This window comes from Glycine max, chromosome 6 (assembly GCF_000004515.6).
Source record: "Glycine max cultivar Williams 82 chromosome 6, Glycine_max_v4.0, whole genome shotgun sequence".
Lineage (NCBI taxonomy): Eukaryota > Viridiplantae > Streptophyta > Magnoliopsida > Fabales > Fabaceae > Glycine > Glycine max.
Genome location: NC_038242.2, coordinates 3,523,281 through 3,535,781, shown reverse-complemented (window position 1 = coordinate 3,535,781; position 12,501 = coordinate 3,523,281). Strand labels below are relative to the sequence as shown.

At 31.5% G+C, this 12,501-nt stretch overlaps 2 protein-coding genes and 1 non-coding gene across 7 annotated transcripts; 2 read left to right on the top strand and 1 right to left on the bottom strand.

Moving 5' to 3' along the window:
* Window positions 1-2,478: 2,478 nt before the first annotated feature.
* Window positions 2,479-4,649, bottom strand: LOC100499957 (uncharacterized). Its single transcript, NM_001251651.2, is given in 5 exon segments — window positions 2,479-2,804; window positions 3,066-3,155; window positions 3,410-3,450; window positions 3,542-3,638; window positions 4,473-4,649. Coding segments are annotated over 5 exon segments (591 nt in total). The 5' UTR covers window positions 4,608-4,649; the 3' UTR covers window positions 2,479-2,576.
* A 1,142-nt stretch (window positions 4,650-5,791) lies between these two features.
* TRNAP-UGG (transfer RNA proline (anticodon UGG)) lies at window positions 5,792-5,863 on the top strand. Its single transcript has one exon. It is a non-coding gene; the product is annotated as a tRNA-Pro (tRNA).
* Window positions 5,864-5,913: 50 nt separating this feature from the next.
* On the top strand, window positions 5,914-11,133 carry LOC100799782 (GPN-loop GTPase QQT1). 5 transcript variants are annotated; one of them, XM_014777257.3, is made up of 13 exons: window positions 5,915-6,156; window positions 6,265-6,370; window positions 7,246-7,375; window positions 7,493-7,537; window positions 7,673-7,752; window positions 8,004-8,078; window positions 8,228-8,331; window positions 8,411-8,567; window positions 8,672-8,759; window positions 9,486-9,558; window positions 9,636-9,766; window positions 10,676-10,762; window positions 10,872-11,133. In XM_014777257.3, the coding sequence occupies exons 3-12, from the start codon at window positions 7,284-7,286 to the stop codon at window positions 10,722-10,724; spliced, it is 894 nt and encodes a 297-aa protein (XP_014632743.1). In that variant the 5' UTR covers window positions 5,915-6,156; window positions 6,265-6,370; window positions 7,246-7,283; the 3' UTR covers window positions 10,725-10,762; window positions 10,872-11,133. The 5 variants fall into 5 exon arrangements, with proteins under 5 accessions (XP_040872202.1, XP_014632743.1, XP_040872201.1 ...); XM_041016267.1 differs by lacking the exon at window positions 6,265-6,370 and having other exon boundaries at window positions 10,883-11,133; XM_014777256.3 differs by lacking the exon at window positions 6,265-6,370 and having other exon boundaries at window positions 7,232-7,375.
* The last annotated feature ends 1,368 nt before the right edge of the window (window positions 11,134-12,501 follow it).

The window sequence follows — 12,501 nt, the reverse complement described above, 5'->3', positions numbered from 1 at the left end:
GGAACTTTATTCAGTTTATTATTATCTCATTCTTGTGGGGTACAACTTAATACTACATAAATTTTAGAGTGTTATTATTATGTAGAACCGATAGATGTTATTCCTAAAGTAATTTATATATTTAAGGTTTGAATGTAATTTTAGTGCGTTCATTTTTTTAAATTTATGATTTTAGTTATATTATTTTTTTAATTAAGATATTTTATTTTTTATCAATAGCGAGGCGCTACAGGTGCAATGGCTGGATGCTACGTACTCTTATGAGGATGTGGCATGGTGGAAATTGTTGGAAATTGGTTTACTTAGATGGACTTTTACCTAAGTTTAATTTGATCTATTTTATACTTTTATAGTTTAAATTTGAATCTATTATTCATCATAACTCTATTTTTAGACTTGAGTTTGATCTATCTAAAAATTCTTCATACCTATTAGTCATTTAAAACTTGTTTCATATTAAAAAATGTAAAAAATAATATTATTTTTTAAATAAAAACAAATTTTTTCATTATAAACAATAAAACAATTTTAAACCATAAGATATGGATAAAATTGGCCTACAAACATTAGATATAACATGTTACTAAAGTTTTTTAAGTCTCACCAAAAGAAAAATTTAAATTTTTACTATCCATCTATACTTATCCGAATTAACATACTTTAAACATTAACTAAAATAATTCAAATCATCAAATTACTAAAATAATTATAATATTTTATATCATATTAATAATAATTTTTATATAAAATATTATTACTAAATAGGTCGATCTGTCACACTTAATATTTTTTTAAGGCTTGTGACTTGACCTATTTAACTAAATAAGTTTTTTTAAAAAGTTTAAGTTTGATCTTTTTGTTAAATGAGTTGGGTCACTCTAGACCTTAAACAAGCCGAGCCATGAGTTCCTAATGGACAATTTCACCTACTTTTACTCCTGCATGTTATTATATGATACCAACAAGTCGTTGATCCAAGTGATACTAGACTCGGTCTCCTTAAACAAGGTTCGAGTCTTGTTGATGAAAAAAATGATTGAAAAGAAAAATCTCACTAAAAATGACTAATATAAGTTATTTAACGGATTTTAGTCATTAGCAAACCGATGAATACCTTGCACAAATGTCATGGTATAAAAGAAAAATATCAATATATCATTAGTTTGGTCTCCTTAGCAAGATTTTGATTTGAATCTAGGTAATATATATATATATATATATATATATATATATATATATATATATAAAATGGAGAGTTTAGAGAAATACGTATTAAAGGTAAATTCTCCCACAAATATTAATTAGCAATTATATGAAAATCCTTAAAGGAAATTATATCTGATCATGTTTAATTTATTTAGATTAAATTATATGGATCCCTGAGTTTGTCCTTATTACATCAAATACCTTTTTCATTTTTTAAATCTATAGAAAACTCCTTGAAATTTGTGCTTTGGTTATGCCAACCTTCTCTCTCTGGCGTAAACAAACTTTAGAGAGGTTCGGGTAATTTTCTTATTTATTTATTTATCTGCATTGGTTTAATTACTTTTTTTTTATCACAAAACAATAATTTTTTAAAAAATAGTTTTAGAATTTTATGTTTATAATCAGAAATAAAAAAAAAAAACTGATAAACTATTTCGCATAATTTTTCATGAAATCAACTACTTATTTCAAATTGATTTTTGTTATTGGATATAAATATAAATTAACTTCTACGTTTTTTAAATCTCTAGAAAATAATCATTAAATTATTTTGAGTTTAATAATCATGATAAAATTGATTTATGATTTTCAAATCACAAATATAAATATAAATTGATTTGCACAATTTAATAATTTATACTATCATCTAATTATAATTACTATTAATATAATTTTAAAAATAATTAGTATAAAAATCAATAAAATAATCATATATTATGAATTATAATTGAATTATGATATAAAATTATTTTATATTCACCAAAATTTATTTATTTTTTAATTTTTTAGGGGATTTATTTTTTAATCTAAAACAAAGTATTCACAATTATTACATTTTACATTTGAATCACTTTTTTTTTTTTTTTTACTAATTTATAACAAAAATGACCCAGTTGAAAAACTGGTCCGGGTTTTACCACCATCTTAGAATGCACCGGACTCTGCATATGTTCAACAATCTGCAGAGTCGAAATAGCAAGTTGGTTGCATTCATCATATATTTGGGTGATAATTTGGTAGGTGGGAAATGACATTCGGAGATTAGGATGATGTATGTATATGTATCAATATGAATAAAGAGAGAGTTCAAAGAAATTCAGTAGCACTGGCTTCTGAATCACATATTCAGAATTGCATGCCATTAAGTCTCATTTTTAGAATCCACAACTTCACAACAACAGAAAACAAAACGATGGATTTGCACACACCCCAACCACAAAAAAAGGGAGTACCATATTTTTCAAGAGCATTATGGACTCCATATTGGCAAAGCAGGAGAGATAGCATAAACACATGATACAGAAATATGGAACTTGAGGAAGGGAATATTCATCTGTGATAACTCAAGCATTTCATTTCATTTCATTTCATGTCTCAGCTGCAACTACTTCACCGTTGATTTTCTCTTGCTCTGCACTCTTCTCATGGTCACCTTCAAGTTGGCTTAAATTACCCTTCTCCTTGATCAGTTGGACGTGGTGGTGCTTGCAGTAGAGTTTGCCCTCGTGTGCAATGTAGTTGGAGGGACTAATAACACACCCTCCATGAGTGCATTTGAAACAACTCTTGTGATAAGGAGTTCCATTCACAGTAACCTACACCATTTCAAAACACTGATTTAGTTTGTGTAATATATAAAACTTAATATAATTAGCAGCTAAGATGATGTCATGTCATCACTTAATTGATAGTAAGGACTCCAAACATAAAAAAACTTAATATTCCTTTCTGAAGCAGAAATTTTAGCACTTTGCATCAAGGTTTTGGGTTAGAGAAGGAGGTGCAATCGATGCTTTGCACTTATGAATGTGGCACAAAAATGCCTTAATGGACAAAAATTATGGTTGTGTTATTACCTTTTCAGTGGGATACACTGTTTTTTGACAACCGGCACATTTATCTCTAGTTCCACCAAACATACTTGAGACTTTGGTTGCTGCAGGTTTCTGATTAAAAACAGCTCAAAAATTAGATAAATGCTTTGAGTTGTGGCTACATTCTTTAACACATTCTCCACTATTGCTTAGAGTTTATTTGAAACTACAAAGTCATGAGTAACTCTCATTAAATAAGAATTGAAAATACAAAACTTTGTGATTCCAAATATATTTAAACCAATGATAAAAAATGTGTTCTAAAGGGTGTGCTGCTAAGGTGTTTTGTTGCGCATCAGTAGGTATTTAGATTTAAGATTGGTTACCTCTTCCCCGGTTTTTTCTGGTTTAGCAATTTTTGGTGTCCCTAATAAGCCAAAAGGAAGTAAAGATAAGTGACCCATTTGAAAAATAGAGTTAGTGAGGCTTTGAATAATAGGATTTTGATCCTTTGTTACCTTCGAAGCTTTTGTCAAGACTACCAGTTCTTTTGAACAGTTGGTCGAAGTGTGGCCTGCAGTAAAGAACCCCCTCAAAAGAGTTATAGTTGCTAAGCTGCAATTAAAAGTACAATACTCTGTGAGTAAACTTTATAAAATTAAATCCAGTTACACACCTCAATACACAAGAAGGCAAAGAGGTACCAATATTATTTGCCATAGCCAGTTTTTGAAAACTAACAGAACATCTACAAATTAAACCATATCAACCAAAAACTAAAGATTGCCAAACCAATTTCAGTTTTAGTGGAAAAACAGTAAAAGGGAAAAAAATTATTGTATAGTTCAGAATTATGTTGTCCTAAATTATTAGTATAATCAATTTTTAATTTATGAAAAGGAGTTAATAATGCATCACGTGGTAATTGGCCAAGACTGTAATTTCTCGTAAAAGGGAGGAGGCAGAGTTAGATCCATCCACCTCATCAATCAAAAAATAAAAGAAAATAAATGAGCACAAGTAGATAGATTTGCCAATCTAAATTTGGATGGATTGTATTCTGAGGTATAATACATGTTTTTTCACTTTTTAATTTCAAAAGCTGGTTCATAATTCGACAAAATGAAATCCAGGCGAGTTTTTGGAAAGAAAATTAAGAGAAAAAAAATTACAACAATATCAAGAACAGGTAAGAGTCCTCACAGGAAGTGTCTTGTAATGAAAATGCTTAATTTTAAAAACACAGAACAATCAATCAAAGCAAGTGCTAAAATTGATGCCACTGGTTTGTTCAGATGATCAACTAGAGACACCAGATCCAGGTACAGAAAGATCTGAACAACTAGAGTCAAACGCTACATAACCATGAAGAATTATCATTATTATTATATATATCTGTAGATACAAATCCAAAGAGTGCATAAGAGAGAGAGAGAGAGAGAGAGAGACCTTGAGTGTTCCTTTGCAGTGGTGGCATCTGAAGCAAGCCTTATGGTACACTCGGTTATCTGCTGTCAACTTATCAACCAGATAAACTGTTTTGTCACAAGCCATGCACTTCTGAGTTGTTCCTGCAAATGCCATATTTCCCTTTTTCCTATTCTCTCACCTTACCAAAGTGCAACCAAGGTATATGATCCCTTTGTGTGAGCTTTAAATAGAGGGGAAGAGCAGAACAAATGAAGAAGAGAGGAGATAAGGATAAAGGGGGTGGTGAAATGTAGGAGGCAGGAGACAAAAAGCAGACACCCCAACAAATATACTGTCGTTGACAATCATTTTGTCCAATATTTTAACCACCTAAGTCCTAACTAGCATTTTCTCCTACAGTTTTTTAATGTCTTCAACTGTTTCAAGTTAAATGGCGTACAAACTAAAGGACAAGAAACAAACCATAATAACAACATATACGCAACAAAAAAAAATATGAAGTTTAACTTTTTAGTCAAGTACAGACTACAGTAACTTCCAATTACGGTGGCATAGAGAAAAAGAAAATAAAATTACAAGATCCTTTTTTTTTCCTATAACTGCCTCGTGCCATCATTATTAAATTTATATTTATTAAGATTGGAAGATGGAGAATCATAATGTTACATATAATATAATGTAAGATAGGTGGACAACATGACCCTACCGACCATAACTCTCTGGCGTTTGACCTAAATCTTTTTGCAGAGTCCTTTCCATCTATTATTGTATCCTTGAACTAAATTAAAGAATCGCCAAAGTCTCCAACTAAGTCCTTAATTAATCAATATAAAATAGAGTTAGTTTCTGTTAAATAAAATAGATCTCTTATTATTAAATATACGCATTAGATTTGAAAGCCACTTTGTAATGTGGGGTTCCATATGGCACTGCATCGTTCAACATCTAGCTGGCTTGCTTTCATTCTCGAATCTCTCATTTCAAATATTTTCCTTGAGTTACAAGGGATGGATTGCAATGCAACCCTTACTATTAACTGTATAGAAACCTTGGATTTTCATTAGTTGCATTACTTTTACGGTTACCATTGTCGGAGTAAAATATATTGGTGTGGGGATTTTATTTGTTTATGGAAAAGTTCAGAGATCAACGTCAGGGTGTATAATTTAGCACAAAGTACCTACAATGATGGGGTTTGGTGTGTGCAAGTGCAATCTTTAGTAGCACTCCAACTATGATGACAGCTAGGGTTTCATATGTTTATTGTCCCACACTCTGCAACTTCACATTTTACATCCAGTTTACTTTTTTATTTTTAAATGAAATAGGTATATAGAGGGCATTTGGTCTAGTGGTATGATTCTCGCTTTGGGTGCGAGAGGTCCCGAGTTCGATTCTCGGAATGCCCCTTTTTTATTTTTCTTCTTTTATTTAAAATAGTTATTTATCTGAGTTATCGGGCTTTACGCCTTTACCTAGTGCTAGTAGTAAAGAGTAGAAGAACGTTTTTTTTCATATTGTTTTGCTATCCTAATAGACGCGAGGACTATTTTAAAATCCGGACCGTCGAATCGGACCACCATCGTTCCACCGGCGCCGTCGACCTCAAAGGCTCGAACCACCTTCCTTCTACTCAACTGCACTCGCACTCGTCGGCGCAAGCTCCCACCGTCGCACGCCTCAGCCGCTTCCAGTTAACAAGGTACGGTGCTCTTAGTTTGTTGCTCTTCTTACTTCTTAGTAAGTTCTTAATCAGTGCGGTGGGTTTAATGCATGTGTAAACAAACATTTTCATATTTTTTTAATACAGACCGAGTCATGCAGCTCAGTCAGTGACTCACTCGCTGCAGTGACACAGTGCCTTGACCGGATCGGTTTTTAAGTCCACTGTTTTCCTTTTTCGTCTCATAGGAAAGGTTGTTGGTTGTTCACATTTGATTAACGATGTGGATTTTTATGTTGTTGAATTCTCTAATTGGAGCAAAATCCCTCTCTCATCCTAATTTTTTGTTTTCAAATTTTTATTTTCAGTTTTTTTTTTTTTTTTTTTTTGTATTGGCAAATTTTAGTTGTTAATTGTTAGTTTTTTGTCAATCAACCCAGGACCTTTCCCTTCCTCCCTTCTCCTTTTATCACCAAGCCAACCTTATAACTCCCTTTTCAGTTTGTTTCTACTAACCGTTCTCACTGATTACCTTCGTATATACTCGATTTAACAAAATTTCACAGTTGAAATGTGAAAGATAAATTGGTTAAGTAATGGGGATTTAGCTTTGGCATTAGCATTCACCACTGATAGGTATGGGTGCTTTGGCGAATAACTGTGTAAGGTGTCGGGAGTGCAGTGTGCACCACTTCTGTTTGTTCATTTTAATCATCATTGTTGATTGTGAAGGCTCCGTCGGAATATAGTTGTTTGAGTCATAGATGGTGTTGTTTTGTCCACAATTTTTTTTATTAAGGATCAACAATTTGGATAACTTATTATTTTTGTCAGATAATTTAAAATAATTGTTGGGTTGGGTTTTACATTTGATGTCTGTGTGAGGTTTGCCAATAGAGATAGATGTTCATCTTAGTGCTTACAATTTCTGCTTCTGGTTATATAGTATAATGCAAAGTTAAGCTGGTTTGTTTCTTTACTTTTATCCTGTAGCTTCTTTTACTTGGTTGCACATAGATTGTTTGATAAAACGCCTGGCTGTTTTGGTTAAATCAGTTGCTCAGATTCTGTGTTGTCCTTTTACAAGGTCAATTTTACTTATTTAAGTTTTTAGTTTTTATTATTTAGGGAAATAGCATTTGGTCATAAGAAAGGAAGGAAGGAAAATGGTGTTTGGGCAAATAGTGGTTGGTCCTCCTGGCTCTGGCAAAACAACTTACTGCAATGGCATGTCTCAGTTTCTTAGTCTTATTGGAAGGTAAGCCTTACTCTCTAAAGGGAGATAACATAGAATATGTTTTTATTATGTTAATTGTTAGTTTTCTACTAATTTGGGTTTTGTGTTTGCCTTAAATGTGCTGCTCTTGGAATGTAGGAAGGTTGCTGTTATCAATTTGGATCCTGCTAATGATTCGTTACCGTATCCTTCCCTTTACCTCTTTCAGACATCATTTTTCTCAAAGGTGTTAAATTTTAGTTGTATAGTTCAATTGATACATGTCACATTTTAGTTGTATAGTTCAATTATTATTGTTTCCCCTAATAAAGAATATAGATATGATTGTGCTGTGAACATTGAGGATCTTGTGAAACTAAGTGATGTAATGGTGGAACATTCGCTTGGACCAAATGGGGGTAAGCTGGTTCCTTTTTTTCTTGTTTAAATTGTTTATTTATTTTAAGAAATTTGCATTTATAATGTCATGAAACCCATAGTACTGTGGGTGTTGAACTGCCAAAAGTGTAGACACAGGCTGATGGTCTTCTTGATTATGCATGACAAGAAATTCAACAAGTTACTCAGTATGCAAATCAATGGTTCTTGTAAAAGGTATTTTGCCTTACTGTGTACGTATTCTGAAGTTTCTATTGTCTTGTACAAGCAGGTCTTGTGTATTGTATGGATTATCTTGAGAAAAATATTGACTGGTTGGAAGCAAAATTGGAACCTCTTCTGAAAGGTCAGTGCATTATCATGCCTTAATTTCTAGATGTAGGCTAAATAATCACACTATAAATTCCAACATTATCCTTATATAGACTACAAACTATTGCTCTACTTGTTCAGTTCGCACACTCTAGTAACCTGACGATAGTATTCACATTTTAGATCACTACCTACTCTTTGATTTTCCTGGCCAAGTGGAACTTTTTTTTCTCCATTCAAGTGCCAAGAATGTCATCCTGAAGCTCATAAAGAAATTGAACCTAAGGGTATAGTTCTGTCCTTTATGTCTTGCTGATGTCGAACCATATGTTATTTTAAGAACTCATGTATATGTTATCTATGCAGTTAACTGCAGTGCATTTGATTGATGCCCATCTTTGCAGTGACCCTGGGAAGTATATTAGTGCATTGCTTTTATCCTTGTCCACAATGCTACATCTAGAACTCCCTCACATAAATGTCTTGTCAAAAATTGATTTAATTGAGAGCTATGGAAAGCTAGGTGTGGTAATTACTTATTTTTAGATTTCAGGGGTTAGATGTATTTTATTTTATCCTGGTTACAGTGACAGATTTTCATGCTGACTTTATGTTTGATTATTGCAGCCTTTAACCTTGATTTCTATACAGACGTGCAAGACTTGTCATATTTACAATACCATCTTGATCAGGATCCTCGCTCTGCTAAGTACAGGTGTGATGTGCTATGTGGTGATTCTTTGCCTGCTAACCTTGCTTTTGTTTCTAATAGTATTTATCTTGTTTACCCTGGCCATTAATGCCATTTTGAATTGTTGCAATGTTACGTTGTTTTTAATAGGTTCTGTATACTCCATGAGACAAACAGGAATAAAGACGCAGATTTTAAATTTTAGTGCTTCTGTCAACAGCTCTCTCTTTGATGGAGAGATACTAGGCTAAAATATGAAATAAATATTCATACACCTAAAGTTCAATTCTATGATTTCTCATTGGTTATAGGCTTGTGTCAACTTATAATGACAAATGTGCAGCAAATGTATATAAAAAAAATGAAAAAAAATGTGTTGATTGGGTCATTTATTTGTTCATTTGCCTCACTTGAAATGTTTATAATTTGCTAGGATCCAATCTGTCCAGATGTTGAAATATGCCAATGTGGGTGAGTGAATGAATCAAATTCCCTGGTTGATGTTTAGGGTCCATATTTTATTATTCTTTCTGAGTACATTTTGAATGCTAGCCAGCCTACAATTTGAAGTAAAATGTTGGAAATGGTTATTAAGGATGGTTTAAATGGGTCAGATGGAAAGAAAATTTTGTCAGTATGCATCATAATTAACTCTTTCTTGTTGTTTACCTTGTGTTCTCTAATTAATCCTTAAGATAGACATTTTTTTTTTTATATTCTGAGTACTATATATAATAATTATATTTGCAGAAAGCTCACAAAGGAATTATGTGATGTTATTGAAAACTTCAGTCTTGTAAGCTTTTCAACCTTAGATATTCAGGTACACCAATTATGCCCAGGTTTTTCATCTGTTTGTGTCAAATGTTTGGAATCCTAAGTTGGAGTTTCTCTTTTCAGGACAAAGAGAGTGTAGGGAATTTAGTGAAGCTGATAGACAAAAGCAATGGGTACATATTTGTTGGGATGGAAACAAGTGCAGTTGAATTTAGCAAGATTGCGGTTGGTCCTGTTGATTGGGATTATTATAGATATCCTTTTTTTCCTCATGTGTATATTCTGATACCTCTGGATGATTTACTATAGAAAGTACCATTACTTGTAATATTGTGTAATAGAACTACCATTGTTCATTGCTTTCCATGCATATACTGTTTTTAAGTTTTAACTGCTTCTTTGGCAGGCCTCTAGTATCAACAGTGATGATGTGGCACTATATAAATTATATACACAATAATTGTCTATTTGTCTTTCCTTTAGGGAACCAATTAACTAAATTATTGTGGACTGGGAATTAAATGCATTAGTAGGCAGAAATGACTGGTTGAAACATGGAGGATTCATGTAAAACCTCATAGGAAATGTTCTGGGAGGGAAAATTGTCCTATTTTTCAAATCAGTTGTTCATGGGAGCATTGCATGACCGACCTGTTAGTCTTTGGACATCATAATGAGCTCTGTAGCTCTGTTCAGGTAGGTGGACATATTAGCAATTATTGCTCAACCATAATTTAGAATTTCATCCTCTTGAGGATCTATTATATATTTATATAAATAAAAAGTTCCTTTGTGTTATATGTTTAATCTGATATAGAAATTATGACATTGCTCTCAATCCCATTGGAAAAATACTTTGTTGCATTATTGATCTCAAATCTCATGAATTACACGCTCAGTCTACATTGTCTTGATTTTAGAAAATCACTTGGGTGATCAATCCAAGTCTTCAATGATGCCGTGAAATGACTTCCCTGGCTTCATGAAGGATGCATGGATAATGAAAAGGAATAAAACAATAGTCTCTAAGTTGCATTTTGGAGCTTGCTAATGCTGAAGTCTTAATTAGTGTTCTGATAATCATGAATGTATCAATTATGTTGCTTATTTTCGTGGTCAAAGTTTCACTTGAATTCTGAGCTTCCCTTAATTCAGCAATTTACAGTTGCAGCAGTGCAAGAGAAGTACATGAAGGATGATGATAATGAATGATGGAGAAAGCTAAATAATTGAAAGAGAATGACACCTTGGTAAGTAATTTTACTTTCTTCATTCATTGTTAAGTTGCTTTCAATTTTGTGTTCTGTGACGTATGAAACCATGGTGAACTCTACTTATAGCGTGTGACTCTGGTTGCAGTTATTGCACAGGTAATTTATTGTGACAGTTTGGATTTCTCGCCCTAGTAGTAATGAAAGATCATGAAAACATAGTGGAGGCAGGGGAGTTACTACTTTCAAGATATTAGCTAATTCAGGGCTTGTCCAACGGCCAAAGAACTATTTTAAGATTTGGCTAACTTTGTATAATATTATAATTCTGTAGCTTAGAGTTCTGAATGAGATTTTTGTTTGTTTTTTGAAGTCAATTCATGATCGCATCAAGTGTATCTTTTCTTGGAGATGGGTTTTGCTTGGGAACTAAGTAATATCTATTCATATCACAATATACTAAATTGAAGTACATTTTCTAAAGATAGAGAATAAAGTAATTGTTTATAATTTCAAGAATTAAAATGACACATTTTAATTTTTGCTATCATTTAGTCAGAGGCACCCTTCTTCCACCAGAAGCCGTGGATAGTTCCCTAAACATGTGTTAAAATAACGCAGTTGACTGTCATGAAAATTGAAAATGCGTGTCAGAGCCACTTGTTTCTTAAGGGATATAAAATAGGAAAATGTTGAGTTGAGTTTGACATTGAATTGAACATGTCAATGATTACCGTGTTAGTTCTCAATCTGTATTTGAATATTTATTGAATACGAGCAAATTTTACTACACTGAATTTCTACACAGGTTTGAGATTGGTTCTAACAATACTAGCTTTTATTTATATAAAGAATAAATTTTCAATAAATAATGGGTGGAAGGATAAAAAAAAGCAAAAGGCATCACCAGTAAAGTTAAAAAAACACAACTAAAGAAAATAAGTTAGTTGTGACTTATAATTGCTAGTTATGATATTGTGTAAAAATTCAACAATTTGAATCTAAAATGAACTGTATTAATTGCAAACTTGTAGAAATTAATTTATAAAATAAAATATTTGACATTTTGAATTATTTTTTATTATATGATTTATTTCTTACTTTTAAAAAATAAATCAAAATAAAAACTAAAAATTAATTGTTTATGTAAATTATTTATGATTGAATTGGATTATATCAATATTTAAAATTTGAATGAAGAACTTACTTAAGAGATTTAAATCATGTTATTAGAAGTTATGTATGAATTATACTTGCGAAATTGCACATACAAGTTTATTCTTGTAAAATACCCCATATGAATTATTAGAGAAACAAACCATCCATAAAGAATATACAGATGAAACTAAAGCAGATTGATTCATCTTTTCGATGGAAATTTAGTCATATTTTATAAATATCATTTCTAAAAATTAGTCAGTGTACTTGTTCAAGTTATTAACGAAATTATAATCTTAAAAAGTGATAAGATTATAATTAAATGAAAAATAAATTTACTTTAAATTAAATTTCTAAAATTAAATTATTTTTCAGACAAAAATTTAACTTTTGATAAGTTTAATCAAACGGGTCCAATTCAAACAATTAACATAAATCAAATTGAAATCATTTAAATCTTGTTATATTATGAATATATTTTTTCAGTGAGGTATTTGATTAGATTATTTTGTATACCAATTAAAATGAAAAAAATTCAAAATCAAATTACATGCTATTAATAAATTTTGTTGCAATTAAATGCTGCTTAATTTAAAAAAATGTGTTTCCAACCAAAGCAT

What these genes read in the sequence shown, in the direction of transcription:
- LOC100799782 (XM_041016267.1), top strand. Translation starts at nt 7,284, where the DNA reads ATGGTGTTTGGGCAAATAGTGGTTGGTCCTCCTGGCTCTGGCAAAACA. An exon ending in TTTCTTAGTCTTATTGGAAG is followed by an intron (nt 7,376 to 7,492) that starts GTAAGCCTTACT and finishes CTTGGAATGTAG; the next exon opens with GAAGGTTGCTGTTATCAATT. An exon ending in CCTGCTAATGATTCGTTACC is followed by an intron (nt 7,538 to 7,672) that starts GTATCCTTCCCT and finishes TAAAGAATATAG; the next exon opens with ATATGATTGTGCTGTGAACA.